At 51.2% G+C, this 25,285-nt stretch overlaps 2 protein-coding genes across 2 annotated transcripts in view; both read right to left on the bottom strand.

The window, feature by feature from the left end:
• LOC118884677 (optic atrophy 3 protein) overlaps nucleotides 1-2,889 on the bottom strand; it is a 43,551-nt gene extending 40,662 nt beyond the window's left edge. The window contains exon 1 of the mRNA XM_036832426.1: nucleotides 2,712-2,889. Within this exon, the coding sequence (XP_036688321.1) occupies nucleotides 2,712-2,853 (142 nt within the window). The 5' untranslated portion in view covers nucleotides 2,854-2,889. The remainder of the gene's footprint in view (nucleotides 1-2,711) is intronic.
• A 2,949-nt stretch (nucleotides 2,890-5,838) lies between these two features.
• GPR4 (G protein-coupled receptor 4) lies at nucleotides 5,839-16,787 on the bottom strand. Its single transcript, XM_036832425.1, is given in 3 exon segments — nucleotides 5,839-7,369; nucleotides 7,371-9,156; nucleotides 16,702-16,787. Coding segments are annotated over 2 exon segments (1,143 nt in total). The 5' UTR covers nucleotides 8,384-9,156; nucleotides 16,702-16,787; the 3' UTR covers nucleotides 5,839-7,239.
• Between the last annotated feature and the right edge of the window lie 8,498 nt (nucleotides 16,788-25,285).

Below are 25,285 nucleotides of genomic sequence, written 5' to 3'. Positions count from 1 at the left end.
CACCTTCCACTGGACTACGTAGTCATGTCTTCCTGCATCCACGCTCACCTATGATTGCTAAAAGGATCCTATTAAAATCGAACTCAGATCCCATCCCTTCCTCTGCTCAGACCCTCCGTGAGTCCCATCCACTCAGAGTAAAGCCAAGCGTTTGTGGTGGCCCACAGGCCCTGCACGGTCTGCCCCCTTCCCAACACCTTCTCGGCCCTCAGCTCTCCACTCAGTCTCACTGTTCAGCCACACTGGCTTCCTCTCATGTTCATCAAACATGCCAGGAGCACACTCACCTCAGGTCTTCGTACCTGTGGAAAACTTTGGGCTAGAAAGCTCCTCCCCCAGATGCCCGCACTGCTTGCTCCCTCCTCTCCTCATATTTCCAGTGAGGTCTCCCTGGTAATCCTATCTAAAACTTCACAACCATCCCCAGAAGACTCCTCCTTCTGCATCCCTGATGTTTTCTCCAGAGCAATTAGTGCTATCTAATATACTTTACATTTTAACTGTTTTCTTTATTGTCTGGCTTCCCCCCACGCCGAGAACGCAAGGTCCCCTGAAGACAAAATTTTTGGCTTTTTCTTCTCAGTTGTATCCATCACATCTACACAACAGCCACAACCCAGTGCCGTGCACTGACCTAACACTTTACATCCATTACTCCTCACAACAACCTGATGAGGTAAGTATTATTTATAGCATAAATGCATATGCAGCATATACACAAAACAGGAGTAATAACAGTGTCTACGTCATAATAATTGGTGAGGATTTAATGCTGTGAAGTTCTCAGCAGACTGCCTGGCACAAAGTGAGTGCCCATTAAATGCCACTATTATATAATACTCACTGTACAGAGGAGGAAACTGAAGCTCAGAGGGGTTAGTGACCTGCCCAAAATCACCTGGCTGAGAAGGGGGCAGGGTGTGTGTGTGTGTGTGTGTGTGTGTGTGTGTGTGTGCGCCAGATTGGAACCCATGTCAGTCTGACTCAAGCAGCCACTTTCTAAACCACAACGCTAAGACACATCACAGTGCTTGGGAGAGAGACAGTGGCAGGAAACAGGAACCAGCTCTGGGAATCCAGAAGGCAGGATTTAAGTCCTGCCTCTGGCACTAACTCCACGTGTGACCTCAGCAATTCCCCTCTGCTCTCAAGGCTTCAGTTTTCTCTTCTATAAACTGGGGAAAGTCATTTCCCCTCCCTGACATGGGGACAAAAAAAGAGTATGAGGGTCAAATGAGAGAGCTTATATGAAAGCACTTCAGTAACTGCAATCCAACACTTCTCCGTTCTAAGATCTGCAACTCTGGCAGAGGACCGACCAAACACCAGAAGACCCAGAATTCCAAGCCCTGGAAAGCAAATTTTAAGCATCCAAACTTATAAGGAAAAAAAGTGTGGTCCCTGTGACCATCTGGCCTTTGCGCATGCTCCTCCCTCTCCCTCAACGTCATCCCTGTCCCCGTGTTGTCTGGTGAGACTCTCCTCACCCTTCAGTTCCCAGCCCAGAAGTCTCCTCTGCCAGGAAGCCCTCCCTGAACCCCATGTCAGGTCAGGCATCCAGTGGGCTCCCCCATGCAAGCTCTGCTCACTCTGGGTCGTCACCTTGAAGGATGGGTCTGTCCCCACCCGACTGTGAGTTCCTTGCGGGCAGGGACTGGGGCTAGCTTGATTCCTGCTGTTTCACCATCACTGCCCAGCACAAGGCCAGGTACAAAGCAGACGCTCAGTAAACACGAACTAAATGAAGTAACAGATGGATTACTGGTGGTTCCCTGACCCAGCAAATTACGTTAAATTTCCATACTTTGTGCTCCCACAGGCCCAGAGCACATAGATCGTCTTTTGACAGTAGCTCATATTTTTAATGTTTACTATGCCCTTCAGATCTCAGCTCAGGCAGCCCTCGTCTAGACAGCCTTCCCGACCCCACGCTCCCGGGTCAGGAGGTCTTTCTGAGCTCTGGAGTTCACACCGTCCTGACCACTCTGGGGTGACAATGGTGGGTCATAAATGTGTCTCCCAGCCCAGAAAAAGCCAGCACGGTCTGGCTACTGAATGAATGGACGAACAAATACGGAGTATGAGTGGATTAATGAATAGATGGACAAATGTTCACTCTAGTTAAAATTACTCCTTTAGCCAGATTCCCAGGTCACGCACCCAGACCCCAGACTTCGCCCCGAGCCACGCCTCTACCCAGGCCTATTTCCCGGAGTACAACTGGGGCAAACCAAGGTCCTAAACGGATGATATATAAGCACCTCTCAACTCCCAGGACGGGAGGGAAACTGAGGCACGAGGTGGAGTCTTCAGAGCGAACCCTCCCAAGGATGGCCTGGCAAATGACCCCATTTGGTCAAATGACCAGAGCTCCGGTCTACCCCGGCTCCTCTCAGCCCTGGAATGCCCCGCCCAAATCACTCCCATTCCCCACATTATTGGTCCGTCTAGACGTCAGTCTCCACGCGCTCTTTTCCTCTATTGGCTAGTATTCCCAACTCAAGCGCGGTCGCCCTGCCCCGCCCTTAACCCCATGCCCTTTCTTACTATTGGGCTACCCGCATGCCCCTCTCCCAGGGACCCTCCCTACTGGCTGCAAGACTTTGCCGGTTCGGGCTGTGATTGGTCGTGAACAGAAGTCCATCCCCTGAGCAACCACCTGAAAGGGGTTAGAGAATGGGAAGGTTGGAGGGACGTGGGGTCAGACTCACGCTGAGCTGGCGGGAGGCAGATATAGGTCTTGAAGAACTCGCTTCGGCGGGCGGCCTCCTTAATGCGGTTGGCAAGCGGCTTGCTGACCTGCCGGATGCCCAGGTATAGCAGCTTCGCCATAGGGAACGCGCCCACCACCATCTTGGCGGTTGCAAGGGGCAGGCGCAACCTTGCTTACTGGGAGGGGCGCCTCCGACCTCTCTCTCCTCCCCCGCCCGCTCGTCGCTGTGCGTGCCTACGTACGTGCGTACGCCCCGTTGGGAACTGCAGGGGCGCTCTGTGACGACACCACGTCAACGCTGACGCTCCGGCGTCCGTTCCGATGAATATGCAAATATACGGCGAAAGTAAGTCTGTCAGAGGGTGGTGCCGTTAAACGGCAGCTCGCGGAGCGTGCGTGGGTCCCCACGCCCGCTTCGGCTGACGTCACCGCCCTCCTCAGTGACGTCACATACCTGGGTGGCTTCTCCAAAGGCGGAGTCTTAATTAGTCCTAATTAGGGCTAACGAGTCCCAAATGCATCTTCCCCCCGCAGTTTAGAGCGCTCACTGGGCGTAAGAAACTGTCCAGGTAGTCATACAGACCTGGATTGGGATCCCAGCTCCACTGTTTACTTGCTGTGTGTGGCGAGTGACTTAACCTCTCTGGGCATCAGTATTCCCATCTACAAAATGGGAATCATAAGAACACTTACACCTTGGGACTTTCCTGGTGGTGCAGTGGTTAAGAATCCTCCTGCCAATGCAGGGGATACGGGTTCAAGCCCTGGTCTGGGAAGATCCCACAAGCCGTGGAGCAGCTAAGCCGGTGCGCCACAACTACTGAGCCTGCGCTCTAGACCCTGCGAGCCACATCTACTGAGCCCGTGTGCCACAATTACTAAAGCCCGCGCACTCTAGGGCCCATGCTCCACAAGAGAAGGCACCACAATGAGAAATGCGCGCCGCACGGAAGAGTAGCTCTGCTCACCGCAAGTAGAGAAAGCCCCTGCGCAGCAACAAAGACCCAACACAAACCAAAAATAAGTAAATAAATAAATAAATTTACTAAAGAAAAAGAACACTTACCTTCTTGGGTTGTTGTAAGCCTTGCATGCAAATTTTGAATATAAAAACATAGTGAATTATGTTAAGAGCTTAGAATGGTGCCAATCACCCAATAAACAGCCCTTATTACCGTACAGGTATTAGCATTATTATTGCTAACTCCAGCATGAGGGTGCATTTCATCTCCAGAAGCAGCTAATCCAACCATTTCCCAAGTAACTGACAAACTGAGGCCCAAAGAGGGGCCAGGAGAGTGGCACAAGTTCCCTCAGCCAGCAGAGGTTTATAGCCCAGCATCTTGGCTAATAAACTATACCGTTCTCAAGCAGCCCCACTTCCTCCATTGGGGGGCGAGGGTCCCTAGGGAGCTGGCTCAGGAAGGAGTTTAAGAACGTGTCCCAGACTGTCATCCCTTACCCAGCAGGGAGCAAAATCATATAAACAAGGTCAAGAAGAGGTTGAGAGAAATTCCTGGATGGTGGAGTGCTGATGGGTAACTGAGAGATTCTCGAAGAGGCAGAGGGAGAGGGGAAGTGCAAGGAACAGAGAAGCTGTGTACAGGAGGAAACAAACATTCAGGACACAGAGTTGGGGGACCCAGGGCTTTACTTGGCATCCTCTCGGACTCCCTGAGTGTCCTTTTTCACTTCCCTGGCCCTGATGGACTTCCATTTCTCCATCTGTAATAATGATGATACTGACATGTGTGAACCTCGATATTCTAAATTACTAAGAATGCCAAGACTCCATAAAAACAACTTCTCCCCAGGATCCTTTCTGGGCTAAAGATGTGAAGGAGCTTGGGACCATCAAGGTCCGTCATCCACTAGGGACCCCCCCCCCCCCCATTTTACTGACTGACCAACTGGAGCCAGAGAATGACAAGGATTTATCCAGAGTTCCAGAGGTAATCAGGATGGAACTGAGGCTGGGGTTTCTTGAGTCCCAGCCCAGAGTCTTCTCTGGATCCCTGGGGGTGTTAGCCTGGGGCCCAAGGACCTACTTGGGGTGGGGGTGGGGTGCTGAGGTTCCACATGATGGGTTTAGGAAGCTTCCAAACTTGTACATGACTTTTTTGTGTATAATTCACTATTGTTTCCTCAGCTCCTAGAACAATGTTTGGCACATAGTAGGTGCTCAATAAATATTTATTGAATGAATGGGAATGAGCATTTGGTGGAGGGGTAGTGTGCAGGCTTTCATCTGATTCCCTGAGGGGACTGTGTTCAGAAAGCTTCTGTTCCCCTACATCTCCATCCCAGTAGCTTTATAGCAGTGAGACAGAGTGGGAAAACTACCAGCCCCCGCCTCCCCGCCCAGATCCCAGGCCTCCCTCTTTTCTCTTCCCCACAACACCAAAGACCCAACTTCCTGCATCTCAGTGACCCACCCCTCCTCCTGCAAAACCATTTTCCTCATTAAGTTCATTTTTTTTCTCACTCCCCTCCTCCCTCCTCTTTCTTTCTCTGAGAAGGGTTTCCAGGAACCTCTTCTGGGAACTTCTGGGGCAATGGTGTGTTTGTGCCCGTGTGTGTGTGTGTGTGTGTGTGTGTAGGGAGATCTTCACATCTCATCAGGAGCCTGGAGCCTGTTACACACCCGTGGGGAAGAAGGGAGGGAGATGGCCTATCAGAAGGGGTGAGGCCTGTCCAGAGCTGTGTGTTTCCTCCTGCTCTCCAGCCTAGTTCTAGAAGGACAGCCATTCCTGGTTGACCCCTGAGGGCCAGGGGAGGGAGGGGAACACCATCAGCCAGGACAGCATCCTTGGCCACTCTGGGGCATGGGAACAGAGGCAGAGACAGGGAGGGGAGAGGAAGCCCAGGATGGCCCCAGCGTTGACTCACCGGCTGCGTGACCCTGGGCTAATCACTTGGCCTCTTCGGTGACGGCCTTTGAGTAGGGCCTGGGATCATTCCCAGAAGTCTTTCCAGTTCAGGTCCCCTGGTCACCCTTTTCCCAGGATGGGCAAGGGGCTTGAGTTACACAATCCCACAGGCCCTTGTGCTTCTTCCATCATCGAATTCCTTCAAGATAAATCCCAAAGCTGACACCGATCCTTCCCCACTCCACCACCACCCACCTCCCGACCCCGGTCCAGCCATCAGCCTGGGCTCCTGGCTTCTGCCCTTACTTCCCATATTCTGTTCCGTACTCAGCAGCCAGGGAATCCTGTTAACATTTAAGCCAAATCCCAATCCTCTGCTAAGAGCCCCTCTGTAGCTCCCATTTCTCTTGGAATAAAAGGCAAAGAGCTTCACAAAGCTCTATAATATCAGCCCCTGTCCCTGGCCTGTCTCAATTCCATTCCTTACATCCTCCCGCCCTGGTTCCCGCGACACCACTGTGTGTACTTGCTGGCCCTCAAATGCAGGCAGTCTCTTACTCCACGTTTTGCACTTGCTGTTCCCTCGACCTGCAATGCTCTTCCATCTGACCCCTTTCCTCCTTCAGGTCTTTTCTCAAATGCCCCCTTCTCCGTGAGCCCTCGCCGACCTCCTTATCTAGATCAGACTCCGCATCACTCTCTGTCCCCTCAGTCAGCTTTATTTTTCCCTATTACCCTTATCGATTCCAAATGTTATGTTTATCTTTATTCATTTACTGTGAGCTCCGTGAGGGCAGGGCCTGGGCTGTCTTGGTCACCGTTTTGTCCCCAGCCGCCGGCCAGCACAGGGCTGGGCAAAGAGTAGGTATAAACAAATCTCCCTTGAATGAATGAATAAATACCCTTCTCTTGTCCCCAGCCCCCTTCCCAAGCCTGCCCTGCTCCCTGCTCCACCAGCCAGTTTGCTGATTGCCCTTCATTTGATTCTGCTCCCTCCTCCTCCTCCTCAATCCTGACCTGAAGAATGCTGTTTATCTTGAAACTCTGAAATGCTCTGTCCTGCTCTCTCTCTCTCCCCTATATGACCGGGGGTTTCCCAAAGGCAAAAGTGACCACTCAGCACTCAGTGAATTTCTTCTTCCACCATCCCCGTGAGTCACAGACTTTTACCCCCTTGTTGAAAGTAATCCTAACTTTTTTGTCTTTACCTTCTGGAAAGTTAATCTACTGGTCCCCTCCTCTAGGAAGCCCTTTCTGACCCCCAGACTGGGTCTGATGCCTTCTTGGGTTCCCCCAGCCCCAGGGCTCCCCGTCTGAGCCCTGCCCACTCTGGGTCATCACTATCCAGGGACAGATCTGTCTCCCCCAGTGGAGTGGGAGCCATGAGGGCAGGGCCAGCGCTGTCATTTGTCACTGCTGGGTCACTAGCACCACCCAGCACAGCGCTAGGCACAGTTCTACTGAATTGTTAGGGGGTCATGGTGGAGGACGATGGTTGACCAGTGACACATCAACCTCACTATTTTCCTATTTTCTTACATGCTTATGGATATTAATGTAGTCTTATTTACATACCAATTTGGCATACACCGGACCAAGGAGGGAAGGGAGGGTGGGACTCGTATGGAGGAGTGGGGGCTCTGCACGACACGAGGTTCACTGTGCCGGCAGCAGCATCTTCAGCTGCACCTGGTCCCTCTGGGAGGGCTGAGCGGCCACCCAGCTGGCTGCCATGGCCTTGGCCATGCTGTTGCTCTTGGAAGCGAGCGGGGTCTCCAGGGTGAGCGGACGTTGGCCATCTCCTGGGTTTGTCGCTGGCCAGAAAGCGGAGCAGGTTGTGCAGGGCCTTGGCCACGTGACTGCGGGCGCCCTCATTGATGAGGCAGTAGAGGATGGGGTCGGCCACACAGTTGAGGCTGGTGAAGGCCAGTGAGCTGTGGTATGCCGAGAAGACACGTTCCTCAAAGCCACAGTCCCAGGGGTGGCGCAGGTAGACAGCGCTGCGGGACAGCAGGAGCACATGGTAGGGCGCAAAGCAGACCAGCACGATGGCAATGAGGCTGAGGGCCAGCCTCTTGATCTTGGCCTTCTCCTGGCGCTCGGTGGACACGCTGCCCCGCACAGCCCGCAGGATGCCGCGGTAGGAGAGCAGCATGAGGGCCCACGGGAAGAGGAAGCCCACGAAGACCCGGTAGAGGTTCATCCAGGCCACCCAGCCCTCCATGGGGAACTTCTCGAAGCAGAAGGTGTGGTTGTAACGGTCGCGGAAGAGCTCATCATGGAACAGGGGCGCCGAGTTGGCTCCCAGCTCCGTGGCCCAGACCACGGAGCTCACGGCCACGGCCGTCTTGACGCGGCGCAGGCGGGTGAACCGCAGTGGGTGGGCCACGGCCAGGTAGCGGTCCACAGAGATGCAGCAGAGGAAGGCGATGCTGATGTAGATGTTGGTATAAAAGATGAACCCGAAGAGCTTGCAGGAGCTGGGGCCGTGGATCCAGTTGTCGTGGTGCAGGAAGTAGTCCACCCACAGCGGCAGCGTGCAGATGTACAGCAGGTCGGCGATGCTGAGGTTCATCAGGTACACACCCAACTCGTTGTGTTGCCGCACCTGGCGGTAGGCGGCCCACAGGGCCAGGCAGTTGGTGGGCAGTCCCACGCCGATGACAAAGATGTAGAGGGAGGGCGGGAAGAGGTGGTCCACGAGGGAGTCCACGTGGCAGCCCTCCCACGTGCGGTTGCCCATCCTCGGCACTGAGGCTTTCGAGATGCTTCCCCTGGCCCACGGGGGCTGTGGGGCCATGGGTGGCGGGAGGCCATCAGGCCCCCTGAGCCCCCTCCTTGGAGGCTCAGGGGAACATGGTGGGAGGCAGTCCACAGCGAAGAGATGAGGCTGACCACGAATCGTGGGCCAGGCTGGGCAGGGAAGGATAGAGCTTGAGAGGGAAAAGTTGGAGGAGGGATAGAATTACGACAAGAGGGAGGTTTGGGGGATGGCAGGATTAACAAAGGTCTTTGTCAAGGAGGTTTTATGAACCCAATCAGAGCATAAATGGAGGAGTACTGGGGTCACACAAAATTGACTGAGGGGGTTGTTTATAGAGGAGATGAAGGCATCAGTGGGCAGTGGTGAGAGAGAGAGATTTGCGAAGGATGTAGAAAGTAAGCGTGGCCATGCTGAAGTAATGGTGGGGTGGAAATGTATGGGATAGTGTTGAGATAGGATGGTCTACAGTTAGGGAGTGTTGAAAAGACCAGGCAAGATGGATGGGGGTGCTAGCATTTCCTAGGACCCCAGTAAGAAATAAGGAAATAAGTAAGGTAAACAGTGAGGAGAAGATTATGGAAAAGGAGGTGTCCTGTGGGGGATGAAAGAGAGGAAGGGCTCTGTCTGAGGAATGTGGGAAGGGTTTTTAAGAAACAGGAAGGAGGTGAGTAAGGGCTAGATCAGAGCAGGGTTACTAATACAGGGAATTTAAAGGGGACAAGGACGGGGCTCCAGCTTGGTCCTGGTGGGAGGTGAGCAGTTGAGATGAGGTGGCCCCGCCTCACAGTTCAAAGCTGATTTTGCAGCACCTGTGGGGAGAGAAGACTGCAGTGAGAGGAGTCATGGACCACCCCCTTCTCCCCACACCCCTTTTGCCCTGACTCCAGTGGGCTGCAGAGGGTGGGGACCCTAACGATGCCAAATTGAGCCCCACTCTAAGCAACGGATCTCTGAAAACACAGATTTGAGATGCCAGATATATTTTTTCCCTAACAGACGTTAAAATAAAGATCCAACTCAGATTTTAAAACTTTCTTCCAGAAACCATGTAAAACTTGCACAAGTATCATATCATGCTGTGGGAAATGGAGAACTGGTCTCAACTATCATGTTATAGACAGGGAGACTGGGCCCAGAGAGGCTGCGTCACTCCCCTCAAGGATGCACAGCAAGGCAGTGACGGAACCGGGCTAGAACCAGCCCTCCTGCTCCTAACCCAGGGCACCTCATTTTTGACTATAAAGATGACGGTGGTGATAATAACAGCTAAAGTTTATTAAGTCCTACTACATAGCAGACCCTGTCTTAAGCACTTTTACGGGTATGAATTTTAGAATTTCAAGACTCCTATGAGGAATAGGGTTATTCCCCCTGTTCGACAAACTGAGGCACAGAGAAGTTCAGAGACCTGTCCAAGGTCCTGATAGCGGGAGAGGGGAAATCTCGGCTTTCTCCAGCCTGCAACCCCTTTCTCCAGCCTGCAGTTCAGTTTTCACCCAGGAATAACTGGACAGAAAAGGGCCCTGGGCTGACAGCCCAGGGAAGCATAGCTGCAGGGGGCTGGGGGCGGGGCGAGGCGGGGAATGGCTGAGAGGAGCAGCTGCTGGACTCGATTGAGGTCGGGAGCAAGGGGGAGACCTGGGGGCAGTGCCAGCAGTCCCCTCCCTCAGAGACTGCCCCCTTCATTGTCTCTTCCCACTCCCCTCCGACTTTCCCGAGCGAGAGTCTCGGGTCTCACCCTCCTGGTCCTGCGGAGACCTTTAAGGACAGGGCAAAGGACAATCTTGGACCAAGCCCCGGACCACTGTCAGCCCCCAGAGAGCTGGGGAGCAAAGTCCTGAATTAGAGGTACCTTCAGAAGCCACTCCATCCAAGGGTTTGCATCAGCTTAGTTTTTAGGCTGTGAAACCACTTAAAAAAAAAAAAAAAAAAAAGAGACGTCTCAGCTGGAAACCCCATCTAAGACAGTGACAGAGGAAGCTGCTCTGTGCTGGAGAAAAAATGAGGTGGCGGGAGGAAGGCCACCTCTGAAGAATCCCCAGGACACACTTTGAAAACCACTGGTTGAGTCGATTGGACAGATGAGGAAACCAAGGCCCAGAGAGGGGAAGGGATGAGCCCAAAGGTACACAGCAGGTACATGGGAACCTCCCAGATGCCTGAGCATATTCTCATGGGAAAGGCCACTTGGCTCTCCCTACCTCCACACTAAATCCTGAATCCATGCATGTCTCTAAAACCCCTGCTGCCTCCCGCTCTGCTCAGCCATCACCACTGGCTTGGACTTTGGAGTAGCTTCCTCACGGCTTTCCTGGCTGCCACTCTGACTTCCCTCCACTCACTTCCCACGTGGCAGCCAGAAAGATCTCTCTAACATGTAAATCAGCTCTTGTTACTTCTCTGCTTGAAACTCTCCAATAGCTTCCCAGTGGACTTGGGGTAAAATCCCAAATCCTCACCCCAGGTGACAAGGCACTGCCTGACCAGCCTGGGCAGCCTAGCTGACTTACTTGCCCACCTCCCCTCCCCCACCTCAGCAGCCTCAAGGCTGGACCTTCTTTCCAGCGTCAAAACCTTTGTTCTGGACTTCCCTGGTGCCGCAGTGGTTAGGAATCCGCCTGCCAATGCAGGGGACACGGGTTCGATCCCTGGTTCGGGAGGATCCCACATGCCACGGAGCAACTAAGCCCGTGCACCACAACTACTGAGCCTGCACTCTAGAGCCTGCGAGCCACAACTACTGAGCCCGCGTGCCACAACTACTAAAGCCCGTGCACCTAGAGCCCGCGCTCCACAACAAGAGAAGGCACCGCAATGAGAAGCCCGCGCACCGCAACGAGAGAAAGCCCACGCGCAGCAACGAAGATCCAACGCAGCCAAAACAAAACAAAACCTTTGTTCTTCCTTCAGACTTACTTACGACTAGCTCCCTCACCTCCTTCACTTCCTCAGGGAGGCCCTCTGTACCCAGAGTCCTGCCCACCCATTCCCAGGGCTCTCTCCTCACATCACTTTGCATCTTGTTTGTGTCTGTCTGTCTGTCTAGAACGGACATTCCAGGAGGGCAGGGACCTTGTGTTGACTGCTGTTTCGCCAGCACCCAGGACAGGCCCGGCATACAGTAGGCACTCAAGAAATGACTTTGGACTGAGGGAACAGGCATTGGTCAGCCCCTCCTCCAACACAGGCTCCCGCTCACCTTGAGGCGGCACCACCCCCCACTTTAAGCTCAAGCGAGTCCCTGCAGGGACCCAGAGGAAGAGGCGGGGAGGGAAAAAGTGAAAAGGGCAGGATCTATCTGCTGCACAATTGACTTTGAAAGATCAGGGCTGAGTCCCACTTAGTAAGTCCTCCCCGCTGTCGGGTCCTCCATGACTGAAGAGCTGCCCTCACCTCAGACTCACAGAGACTCCTGGATCCTGTGGAGATGGGACAGAGGGGGCTTGCTCCTGGCTGGAACAGTGCAATCCGGTCCCTACCTTTGAACTGAAACCACCTGCCCAGAGCAAATCACTCAAAACAGCTCTCTCAGGCTTCCCTGGTGGTGCAGTGGTTAAGAATCCGCCTGCCAATGCGGGGGACACTGTTTCGAGCCCTAGTCCGGGAAGATCCCACATGCCGCAGAGCAACGAAGCCCGTGCGCCACAACTACTGAGCCTGCACTCTAGAGCCCGCGAGCCACAACTACTGAGCCCGCGAGCCACAACTACTGAGCCCACGAGCCACAACTACTGAAGCCCGCGCGCCTAGAGCCCATGCTCCGCAACAAGAGAAGCCACCACAATGAGAAGCCCGTGCACCGCAACAGAGAGTAGCCCCCGCTCAATGCAACTAGAGAAAGCCCGCGCCCAGCAACGAAGACCCAACACAGCCAAAAATAAATAAATAAATAAATGTATATTAAAAAACAAAACAAAACAAAAACCCAAACACCTCTCTCCCCTCTGTCTGCCCTGGGTCTCTCCTTCCTCCTGTAACACTGAGGGAATTACTTCTTCAGGAGCCTCAGTTTCCCCTTCTATAGGAAGGGGGGGTGGGGCACAACTTTTATACTAGTCACATTCCAGATGTGAAAATCCTTGGGACTTCCCTGGCAGTCCAGTGCTTAAGACTCCGTGCTTCCACTGCAGGGGGCACAGGTTTGACCCTGTGCCTAGGACCCTGCATGCTGCGTGGCTCGGCCAAAAGAAAAAAGAAGAAAAAAGGAAAATATCAATTCTATACAAACTCTTCCAGAAAACTGAAGAGGATGAAACATCTCCGAATTTATTCACAGGGAACTATTGATATATTCAATATCCTGTGATAAACCATAATGGAAAACAATATTTAAAAAAAAAGATTATCTATATGTGTATAACTGAGTCACTTTGCTGTACAGCAGAGATTGGCACAATATTGTAAATCAACTATACTTCAATAAAAAACAAAATTAATTAAAAAAAAGAAAATCCTTGGTAGAGGTGATATCGTCTATAAATTGTGCAGTATTTGAACAATTATTACTATTCCACAGGCACTGGGGAACTGACACAAGAATGAACCAGTTCATAATGGGAGGAGGCACTGAGAGCTGGGAGTTCCCTTTGCCCCACCCTCTCAAGAACCCCTGGGTTCAGCTGAGGCTGGGGTGGGTACACAGGCATGAGACTGATTTCCTGCAGCCAAAGGAAATACACTTCCTATTGCTAATTTCCTCGAGGGGGAACCAGTTGGCCGCCTACCCCTCCCTCCTCCCATCCCTCCTCAACCCATCTGCTTCTTGAGGGGATGGTGGGCATGGGGGAGGGGCATTCAACCCTCTCTTCTCCCCCACCTGAGATCTGCCCACCACCAAACCCCCGAAAGACAGCGCGGAATGGCAGACTCTTAGAACTCCACAATGCAACAGGCCTATATGCCACAACTGGGGGGCGCGAGGCTATTTCTGACCCCTGCCTGATACAGATGGGGAAACTGAGGCCTAGAGCCACAAAGCAGTTGTCTAAGTCACATGATGTGTCAAGACTGCATAGATCTGTCATTCTTAACTAAAAAGCTTCCCCTTACCTGAATGTTTTCTCTCTTCACCCCCTGCATTCCCGTAATTTTTCTCAAGTCTTTCCGGGGTTCTCAGCCCCCGTTAAGAATCTGCTGAAAGATCCACGGACTCTCACCACAAGAAAGCAAGTGACCTCGGCGTCTTGGGTGACCCCTCCATCACCTGACTCCCTTGCCCAGCCCCCTGGAGCCAAGACCCTGTTCGTCTGGGATCTAAGTTGCCTCCCTTACTCAGGCTTTGTGTGTGGGAGGTCAACCCCCAAATCTCACAGTGCCCACAAGAAGCTCCCCAGTCCCACAGGCCTCCCTCGTGGTCCCTGCTGGCCCCTCCCAGAGGCGCAGGGAAGAGAGATAAGCTGAGAATGTGGAGCGATAGTGGGGAGACAGGAAGGACTGTCAGACCACTGCCTCCACTTTGCACCTCAGCTGCTCAAGCCAGATAAGTCCCTGGGCCCCGGCAGCCACCTCTAAGTCCAGCAAGGCTGAAGGACTGCAGGCGGGGGGCGGTGAAAGGACAAGAGGGAGAGGTAATAGAGCCCCACACCCCCTCACTCACCAGTCTTGTACTAGAAGCCTCCAGGTCGCCTCTCTCACCCCCCACTACTTCCCTCCTCTGAGGGCTCCTGCTCCCCTGACAGCCCCGGGGGACCAGCCAGCTCCGGTCTGCTCATTAGGGGACGAAATGTGATCACCAAGCCTCGCTCCCCACCTGGTGTCCTGGCGGCTAGCCGGCGGAAACCGGGGGACAGTCCGGCCACTGTGACCGCTCCGCTGGGCCTCAGTTTCCCCATTTCTACCGAAGGGGTCCCCATCCCCCCCCACCGGACCCCCCAACACCGCCCAAAAGGGACACCGGAGTCCTTGACTCTACTCCTCTGATCTAGATTGCAAGCTTCTCAAATCCTCAGGTTCTATCGTTAGTCCAGTTCCTGGTTTACTGTTCTATTATTATAACATTCTAGAGCTTTACCTTTCTTCCATTCTATTATTATTATCATGGTGGTTTTCCATGCCCTTCTCCTTCTAAGTTTCCAATATCCCAGCGTCTCACATTCCAAGATTCTCAAGTTCTATTGTTAGAACGCTCTATGATTTTTTTTAACATTCTATAACTTTCACAATCTATTATTAAACTCTCAGTGATTACTATCTTTGCCCAGCAAACACGAATATGTATTTCCCTTTTCTTTTTTACAGAAATGGGAACATACTCTACATACCATAAATCTCACTTCCTTTTTCCTCCCTATCTAATCTGTTTTTTTTTTTTTAACATTCTAGCAGCCTAAAGTTCTACGGTTATGCAGAATTCTAAGATACTAAGGATTCAATGTGGAAGGGGTAGTCACCACATTCACCTGGTCCCTAAATTCTCACCCCCCTGGGGGGGACATTAGGAGCCCAGGCTGCCTCCCAGGGAGCCTTGCCACATCCCTCCCTGCTCGCTCACACCGGCTGAGTTATTTGTCTAGACACAAACCAAATTATAGGCCCTGTCCTGCGGGAGCAGTGGACTTCATGGGGAGGGTCAGGAGACAGAGTCAGGCGGGAGTTAATCTCTGCACTACCCCCCCTTCCCCTCTCTTCCCTCCTTCTCTGAAACTCCACCCCTTCCACCCAAACCAACTCTTGTCCCCTCTCCTTCTCCAACACCATGGTTTTAGAAATATTTTCTCTCCTCTGCCTCTAAAAGGCTCCCTCCTGGGTTCCAGCCATTCACACTCACCTTGGCGTTCTTCCCTCCTCCCTATGAAGACCTCCTGCCCCACAGGAATCCGACTCAATGGCAGCAAAAGAAGCCAGATCTTTGGATTGGGGCTTCAGTGGAACTGGAGTCCCAACCTTAGCCTGAAACTGACTCACTGTGGGGACTTCTGCTCTTGGGCCTCAGTTTCCCCATCTGTAAAATGGGGGGCTTGGTCTAGCTGGCTCTGCAAGCACTTTCAAGCTCTCGGCTGTGTGCGAACACTGAAAACTGCCAAGATTCCAACACCAAGCTTTTTGGATTGAAGGATTCAAATATCCTAAGGACCTTTAATTTGAAGGTTTGAGCATGCCTGGTCCTCCTCTCTGATCATTCTCACTTACTTGGGTCCTTTCATTCAAAGACTTCACATGCAAGACTTCTTGATTCCATGATTCCCGGAGTTCTGGAGCCCCTCCCCGCATCAGTCTCTCTCATTTTCTACTACTGGATGCCCCACCACCAGAAAGGAAAACCTCCCCATCCTCACCCCAAACCTGAAGTCAAGCTCAACCACAGAGACGAGTTGTGAGGGGTCCTTGGTGAGTTCAGAAAGAGTGGGGCTGGTGATGGGCCCTGGTGGGGGGCGGTGGGGATGTGGCCCCCATCATCTCCATCTGTGCCCGCAAGAAAATCCCCCAGCGCACGTCCCGCCTGAGTACACAGCGCACGTCCCACAACCGAAATTCCAGAGCTGTCCTTCAGCGTGCTTGGAGGTGGGGGGTGTCCAGCTCAAGGAGGGGGGAATGAAGCCAAGGCAGGAAGGAGTTAACGGGTGACCCAGCCAAATCCTGGAAGGGAGGAAGTGGGGGAGGAAGTTTACCCCCCAGCCAGGAATTCCTGAAATCGGAGGGTGGGGTGGGTGCGACCTCCAGAGCACTGGGGTGAGTGTTAAGGGGGAGGCGGGGTCACAGGGGCACTCAGAGTCCACCTGCCCCAGGTGGCTACCCTACTGCCCCCTACCCCGCTCCCAAGCAGCTCCTCAGCCCAGGGGAAAGTTGGAATTTGCGAGGATTTGGAATGAGATGATGACGGGGTCAAGTTGCCAGAACCGGATCTAAGATACAGAGAGACAGAGACAGAGGAATACCGAGAGACAGAGACAGGAAGGGAAACGGCAAAGAGATGCCCAGAGATGGGGAGACGGGGAGCTGGAAGCAGAGAGATCCACAGAAACTGAGAGTTCATCAAGACACAGGGACGGAGGCAAACAGAGTGAGAGAGCGACGGAGAGGCAGAGATAAAGGAATCGACAGAGACATCCGGAGATGGAGAAGGAGAGACACACCCAGAGGGAGAGGGACCGCAGATCCAGAGAGACATCAGAGACAGACGGAGAGATGGAGACAGACCCAGAGACAAAGTCAGCCGCAGAGACGCCGGGAAAGAGACAAAGTCAGCCGCAGAGACGCCGGGAAGAGCCAGCCCCAGAGAGGGGCGGGGACGGAGACGGCGCGGGAGACTGAGGCAGCGGACGGACGCGGGGACGCAGAGCCCCCGAGGGGCGCGGGGAGGAGCAGTCCCCGGCGGCCGCAGGACCGGCGCGGGCAGGGGAGGGACCAGTGGCTACCTGCGCGTGACGGCTGGACGGGGCAGGTGGCGCCTCTCTCCGCAGCTAGGGGAGCCGGGCTCCACGGCGGCGCAGGAACCCGGCGGCGACTTCTACTGGCCCCCGGGCCAGAGCCTCCAGCCGAGGCCCCGCCCCGGCCCGGCCGGGCCCGCCCCCATTAACCCCTCCTTTGTCGCTCCCCCTTAACCCCTTTAAGCCTTCACCCCGCTAAAGGCTTCCAGCCCCGGGGAAATCTCACCTGCCGCTGGAATACACCCCCAGTCCTTCAACATCCCCATCCTGGAGACCCCCACCTCATTAACCCCTTTGGTTACCGTGCCTCCAGTCCGGCGCTCCAACTAGATCAAGCCCTCAGCTGGGGGGGGGGAGGGGAAGGGGGGGGTCCCTCATTGAGCTGAACCATTTCCTCCTTTCGGAGACCCCAGTCCCAAGTCATTAACTTTCTGATCATTGCATGCCCCCTTCCCCAAGGGAGAGAACGAGGGGTCTGCCCATGGTTCCCCACGCCCATGGTCAGGGCCAGCCCTGGAAGGAATCCTGGGGTTTCCAGCTCCAGCCCTGCCTCTTGGCGGGACTGAGGCTGGTGACCTCTCTGTGCCTCAGTTTCCTCTTCTGATAACGTGGTCTCTCACAGTCCCTTTGTCATGGGGATGTCATACCATCAAGTCTATAAAACATGACCCACCCACACACACCCCCACGCCATGATCCCCTACCTGCTGCCTTATTTGCTTTTCCCCATAGAACTTGTCACCATCCAACATTCTATGTATTTCACTTATTTATTTTTTTTCTAATTATCTGCCTCCCCACTAGGAGGAGTGTCATTTTTGTGTTTGGTTAGTTTACTACAAGACAGGCGTTCCATACACGTTATTTTCAGAGAGTAAATACACGAATGGTAAGTGCTTCAGAAATATTTGCTGATTATTATCATCACGTCCTTCATAAATTGGTCGTGAGAATTCATTCTTGGGCAAAGCACTTTGGACCGACCTGGGATGTAGCACTCAAAAATGGGCTTGCAAATTCTTTTTTATTTATTTTGAAAATAAAAATTAAAATGCTTGGACCTTAAGAGAGCAGTACAACGAGTTGTGACAAACAGATACGCCCATGTGACTAAGCACCCAAATTAAGACATAAACATTTCCATCACCTGAGAACATTGTTTTTTTGCCTCTTTCCAGGGCATACTCACACCCTACTTCACCCCCAGAGGCAACTCCATGCCTTTCTGTTTTTCTTTTTCTTTTTTTTTTTTACTGGAAATTAGTGTTGCCTGTTCCAGAACTTCACAGAAATGTAATGAAACAGTTCTGTTTTGTTTAAGGTAGCTATTATAATCATTCACCATGTGGCCTTGGACAAATGACTTCACCTCTCTGAACCATATTACCGCCTTCCTCTCAGGGCTCTTGAGGGAAACAGAAAGTGAGAGAATTAACCAAGGACCCAAGTGACCTGCAATACACACAGGAGTAAAAGTTTTTTCCTTCCACCCTCCTTCAAGGGTACAGACAGAGACACTCCAGTGGAAGTGTCACGAAGGCTTTAGCCCCCTCCCCACAAATAACCCCATATAAATCTTATCAGCTTCAAGACAAGCCCTCCTGTGAGCCCCTTGGCCATCCCAAGCTCATCCTAAAGAGAAATTCTGGGGCACACTGGTGGGCGAGGGTCCCCTTCTCTCCTGGGCTCACCCTAAGTTTATAATGTGATTCAGTTAGGGTCCTGGCAGGAAACAGGTAGCCATTCAAAGAGTTTAAGTGGGGGGAAATTCCCTGGCAGTCCAGTGGTTAGGACTCAGCGCTTTCACTGCCGAGGGCCCAGGTTCAGTCCCTGGTCAGGGAACTAAGATCCCCACAAGCCACGTGGTGCGGTCAAAAAATAAAATAGAGTTTAAGTGAGAACATTTATGAAGGGAAAGTTTAGAGCGGTTGGCAGGGTGAAAGAAGCCACAAAATATGGGGCGACGCCAGGGAACCAGCTGGAGCCAGAACCAAGCCATTACCACCCTTCAGGCAGAAAGCTAAAGTTTGGAGTGGAGCCCACAGGAGCTGTAACTCTAGGTAGAGGAACACAGCCACCGCCAGAACTGCAGGGATGCAGGGAGGGGCCCAGAAAATAAATACTCCAACCTCTCCCCCACTACTTACCTTCAGATTTCCTGTCAGTGCCTGTAACGGGGAGAACCCAACCAGAAGGCAAGGGCAAGGGACTCCCGTGGATGGAGTCCACACAGGGCAGTCTCCCAGGGCCCAGAGCAGGAGGAGAAAGGCTGAGAGTGACCCTGGGGTACACGGTGGAGAATCACCAGCACTTCTCCCAGAACTTTCTAGGCACATTTTTCCATGCAGGTCTGAGCCTGGGCACAAGGGGGTGACAGAGCACCAAGAGACCCAGTGAAAGGGATGCTTAGTGCTGGACCACTTACTTCCCCAGAATTTGGACTTTAGGGAAGGGTCAAAAGCTGGAGGACAGGAAAGGAGACTTTGATCCCATAGATCTGAAACCTGGAGGTCTGGAGGGGTGATGTGATTGCTGGACTGTGCCGGCTGAATAGGAGTTCCCTGGATGGACAAGTTCAGAAAGGGTGTACCAGCGGGGAGGGAACAGCACGTGCAGAGGCTCAGAGGCATGAAATGTCACAAGGAAGGGCAAGTATTGGTGATTCAAGTGGCTGGATATAAGAGATGGGGACAGGAGAGGATGTTGGCTTAAAAAGGAAGGATCAGGGACTTCCCTGGTAGCACAGTGGTTAAGAATCCGCCTGCCAATGCAGGGGACATGGGTTCGAGCCCTGGTCAGGGAAGATCCCACATGCCGTGGAGCAACTAAGCCCGTGTGCCACAGCTACTGACCCAGCGTTCTAGAGCCCATGAGCCACAACTACTGAGCCACGTGCCACAACTACTGAAGCCCACATGCCTAGAGCCTGTGCTGTGCAACAAGAGAAGCCACTGCAATGAGAAGCCCGTGCACTGCAACGAAGAGCAGCCCCTGCTCGCTGCAACTAGAGAAAGCCTGTGCGCAGCAACAAAGACCCAACACAGCCAAAAATAAATTTTAAAAAAAAAGGATCAGAAATGATTGAAAAATAAGGACAGCTAGCATTTAATGACCACTTACTACATTCCAAGTACCATTCTAAGCACTTTATGTGAATAACTCATTTAATCCTCAAAATAACCATATGCAGAGGCACCATTTTACAGATGGGGCCTAGATGGGTAAGTGGAAATGCTGGACTCCCAGCAGTGGAGCTCTAGTCTTTAACTGCTGTTATGCCACTTCCTGGGGGTGGGAAATTAGGGTTGAGGAGTTTGAACTTTGATCCTCTTCATATAACACACTTTCAACTGTTTCACACACACATACCCACACACACCACTCTCATATTCATTCAGTAAACACTCCCTGAGCCCTTGCTTCTGTACCTGGCCCTGGGCTAGGCAGTGTTGGGGACACAGCAGTGACCGCAACAGCCCTGGCCCTTCTCTCCCAGGGCTGGCAGTCAGTGAGGGGGAGACAGATCTGTCCCTGACAGTCATACCTTAGAGTGGTCAAGGCTGGAACAGGGGTCCAGGGGGCTGCTGGAGCCTAGAGGGGGCCTTGTCACAGTTTGTTGGGGGAATAGGAGGAAGGAGGGAGCTGTCAGAACTGCCACTTGGAACACTCCCCTCACTTTACCTGGTTCATTCCTTACTCATCCTTCAATAGGCAGGTCTGTTGTCCCCTCCAGGAAGCCCTCCCTGATACCCACTTGGCCTTCCTTTGCCCCCTCATGGTCATCATTGTCTAAGGATGGGTCTGCCTTCCCCACCGGACTGAGTCCCTTGAGGGCAGGGATGGGGCTGTCTCAGTCACCACTCTGCCCAGCACTGCCCAGCTCAGGCTCTGCCCTAGAGTAAAATGTTTCTTACATATATTGAATGAATTCATTCATTGATTAATCAACATTTGTGTTTCTTGAGCATTTACTGCATGCCAAACACTGTGCTAGGCCCTGAGAATACAGTCTTAAAAGCCAAAATCCTCATCCTCGTGGGCAACTGATTAGTGAATGATTGACTTCTGGTTATATTAATTGAGATCTTTGGCCAGAAAGGTGGAAGGGATGAAACTCTTTGATATGATTGAACACCCTCCCCTTCCTAGAATTTCATGTTTGGCTCTGGGGGCTGTCACTTCTGAAGGATATTGACATTTGGAGAGTTATAGCTTAGGCAGCTGTTCCTGGAGACACATGGACAATCCTCTTTGCTGGTCAAAGAGGGATTTGCAGGTTTCTCCTGCAGTAATTTTTTCTTCCCTTAGGAATTGATGGCCTTGATAAACTGTCACTCTGAAACTGCAAGGCTCTGAGCCTTCCATCCCAAGAGATCATCTGTACAGTTCAGACAAGGAAAGGAAACACAAGTGTGTAATGTTCTACAAAATTCTTATGTATTGCTCTGTCTAGAGAAAGCCTATAGATTTGTTACCTTATTATAGTTCTATTAGTGCAGTGGTTCTCCAAGTGTGGTCCTTGGAGCATCTGGGAACTCTTTGGAAATGCAAATTCTTGGGCCCCACCCAGACTGATGGAATTAGAAACCCTGGATGAGGAATTGGGAGGAGGTGCATTTTCATTATAACAAACCCTACAGATGATTCTACTACTGCTCCTTCAAGTGTAAGAACTACTGAACTCGAGAATAGTGGGGGGGAATGTCAGTGCTTCAAACATAAAAGAAAGAGAGAGAGAGAAGAGAGGAGAGAGAGAGAGAGAGGTCATTAGATAGCATCACCATAAATTATCTTGCCTACCAAAGATGAAGGAATCAGAACAATTCAATCCCTACTCCTTCTGGACAGTCACAGTTGATATTCAGCTGGTTCACACTGATAGGGCTGTTATCAGTTGTTAAAATACTGAAATGCTTTCATACCAGGCAGTAAAGAGTCATTAACAAGAGCAGACTTCTCCTCCTTGTCCTAAGGCAATAGTTGGGGCTGCAAAACTTGATGCTTCTGCTGGGCTAGTTCTAGGCACCCCACTTGACTTTATGATTCCTCATCCAGCACATCATTACTGACTAAAAGCACACAATGATTTCAGCCAGCCAGTCAACCTCTTCTGAGGTTGTTACCCTCTCTCTCTCCTACTTCTATTCACTTGCTGCAGCACTCTGAATCCTGCCACTTCCCCGGCCCCAACAGAAGAAAGGAAACCTCAATTGTCTTACCTCGATTGGGGAACTTTCTGTACCTCTTGCAGGCTTATTAGAAACTCCCAATGAGAACCCTGACCTACTATGTTTTAATTGATGATCATTCCTGTAATGATTAATTTTATGCACCAACTTGACTGGGCCATGAAGTGCCCAGATATTTGGTTAAACATTCTGGGTGCCCTGGATGAGCTGAACATTTAAATCAGGAAACTGAGTAAAGCAGATTTCCCTCCCCAATGTGGGTGGGCCTCACCCAATCAGTTGAAGGCCTGCATGGAACAAAAAAGGCTGACCTTTCCCCGAGTAAGAGAGACTGTCTTCTGCTCAACTGCCTTTGAACGGGAACACTGGCTTTTTCCTACCTTCTAGATTCAAACTGAAACATTGGCTCTTTCCGTGTCTTGAGTCTGCCGGCCTTCAGACTAGAACTGCACTTCTGCCTCTCCTGGACCTCCAGCTTGCCAACTCACCCAGCAGATCTTAGGACTTGTCGGTTTCCATAATTGAGTGAGCCAATTCCTTATAATATATACATCCCACTGGTTCTGTTTCTCTGGTGTTTTCTCTAATACAATACTTCAAAACTGAAACTAGAGGTATCCTATCACTAATTTAAGGTCTCCCTTAGAATACAGTCCCGTACCTGAGGTACGATCAGCCCAGATGGCAGAACTCATTGAACTTATTAGGGTTTGTTAACTAGCTAAAGACCAGAGAGCAAACATACATATATACAGACAGCAGGTATACTTTGGGAATACTTTGGAAACAAAAGGGAGTTTCTAACCTTTGCTGGAATCCCCTTGGAAAAAATCTATACATGTCATAAAACTGCATAGACACACACATACACACACATACACACATGCACACAAACAGGAGGGCATGTAAAAATGGTGAAATCTGAATAAGGTCTGTAGATTCACCAGTGTCAGTTTCCAAGTTTGGTATTGTGCTGTAGTTATACAGGATGTTACCTTTGGGGGAAACTGGATGAAGGGTATAGAGGACCTCTCTGTACTATGTTGGCAACTTCCCCTGAGTCTATAATTATTTCAAAATTGTTTAATTAAAACCACACACACACATGTTCCTCAAAAAGTTAAATACAGAATTACCATATGGCTCAGCAATTCTACTCCTAGGTATATACCCAAGAGAAATGAAAACATATGTCCAAATAGAAACTTGTACATAAATGTTTATCACAGCCTTATTCGCAATAGCAAACGATGGACACAACCCAAACTTCCATCATGGGTGAATGGCTAACACCAAACTATGAGTGATAACAAAATGGTTGTTGTTTTAAGCCATTAAGTTTTGGAATGCTTTGTTCTGAAGCAATAGATACTGGGAATAGGGGTCTTCAAACTCCCAGAAACATTATTGACCCTGCCCTCCAGGGTGTCACCCACCTTGACATAAATATGCTGAGGTTGCTGGTAGCTTCCATCTCCTGCTCGAGCGTTTCACCATCCCCCTTCCTTTGGGAGAACTCCCCCACCCATTCTGTGAGGTTTAGGTGGCGCTGTCAGTCCCAGGTACACTAACCCCTTCCTAAGCAAAAAGATGAGCACGTGACCCAGGCCTGGCCAATCAGATGACCACATTCCCTAGGCCATGGAGATTGGCCACATGATCCAAGGTGAGCCAATCAGATTACTCCTGGAGACGCTTGAGTGGTATGAGAGAAAGACTTCCTCTGGCTTTGCTACCATGTGGCCTGGCAGAATGCCTGCAGCCACAGCGTCTGTGTTCTCAACAGTGTAAAAATAATCAGCTAACATTTGTAGAGAGCTTGCTATGTGCCAGGCACTGTCCTAAGCTTTTGCGTCTATTTAACTCATTTTCACAGCACCCCTATGGGGCAGGTGCTATTATTAACTTCTATTTTATACATTGGGAAACTGAGGCCTTGAGAGGCTTAAGAAACCCGCTCAAGGGGAGAAGTCAGATCCAAGAGTTCATACTCTATGATTCCATCTATTTAAAGCGAAGGTGAGCAAACTACCACTGTGGACCAAACCCTATCTACCGCCTGTCTTTGTATGGCTCGTGAGCTAAGATGGTTTTCACATTTTTAAGTGGTTCCAAAAAAATCAAAACAATAGTATTTCATGACACGCAAAAATGCTGAGAAACTCAAGTTTCAGTATCCATAGTTTTATTTGAACACAGCCAAGCTCATTCATGCCTGCATTGTCTGTGACTGCTTTCACACGACAATGTCAGAGTTAGCTGGAACAGAGACTGAGTGGTTCATAAAATCTAAAATATTTACTATATGGCCCTTTCCGGAAACAGTCTGCTGACCTCTGATTTAAAGTACAAAAATGGGTAAAACTGTTTTATGGTGTAAGAAGTAGGATAGCAATTACTGGCGGGGGCCGGGTGGTGGTGCGCAATGACTAGGAAGGGGCACAAGGACGCTTTCTGGGGCCTGGGGATGTTCTACTTCTTCATCTGGGAGCTGGCTGCATGGATGGGATCAGTTTGTGATTATACATTTAAGATGAGCGTACTTCTCTGCATGTAACATACATCGATGCAAAGTTAAAGTTAAAAATTTGCTCAAAGTTACAGATACTACACTGAGAAATCCCCGAAAGGAAAATCCCAATCACATCTGAGCCCCCTGAATCTAGCTGGGTCCCTCCTGGACGACCCAGTTCCATGACCTGGCAATTGCTTCTTATTGTTTCTGCTGGATGAAGTTAGGTTTCTGTCTCTTGCTACCCAGAATCCTCATACCCCATCTCCTAGACATCTATAGTGTCATCAGCCCACTTCTCTGAAAACTTTCCTTGCCCTATTTCAACCTCGTGGTTCAAGTGGAGGCTTCCGTGTTTTTACATGATTCCATCTTCCTGGCCACAATCATTGGTCCAGGGTTGGCCTTCACCCAAGTGGAACCAATCACAGCAGGCCAAACAACAGGCCACGTTGATAGATCTGCAGATGGGCCAATCATAACCCTTCCCTGGGATTTTTGGACTTGGGGCTCAAGCTGCTGGGTGCCATCCTTCCGTGGTGTGGAGAATGCTGGTCCCAGAGAAACATGCTGACTTGCAGAAGGTGAGAGAAGGTATGGAGTACCTTGGTTGCCCTCAAATCCTTGGTTTGATGGCCCTGAAGGCCAGAGGGGACAACTGCCCTTCCTTGTTTGGCAATGTGGATCAACTGAGTCCTCCTCTGGCCTAAGTTAGAGCAAGCTTGGTTTCTGTCAAGGTTAAAGACGAATAAAAAGACCTGATAATGGTGTCTCATCACAAATGCTGTAAAATACGCACACACACACACACCTCGTACACATACACTTACAGACACACTCAATCTATGGACACACCATATACACAGACCCT

This window comes from Balaenoptera musculus, chromosome 19, assembly GCF_009873245.2.
Source record: "Balaenoptera musculus isolate JJ_BM4_2016_0621 chromosome 19, mBalMus1.pri.v3, whole genome shotgun sequence".
In the NCBI taxonomy this organism is placed as follows: domain Eukaryota; kingdom Metazoa; phylum Chordata; class Mammalia; order Artiodactyla; family Balaenopteridae; genus Balaenoptera; species Balaenoptera musculus.
Note: the sequence above shows the minus strand (reverse complement) of the source record. Positions and strands in the feature narration are given on the sequence as shown.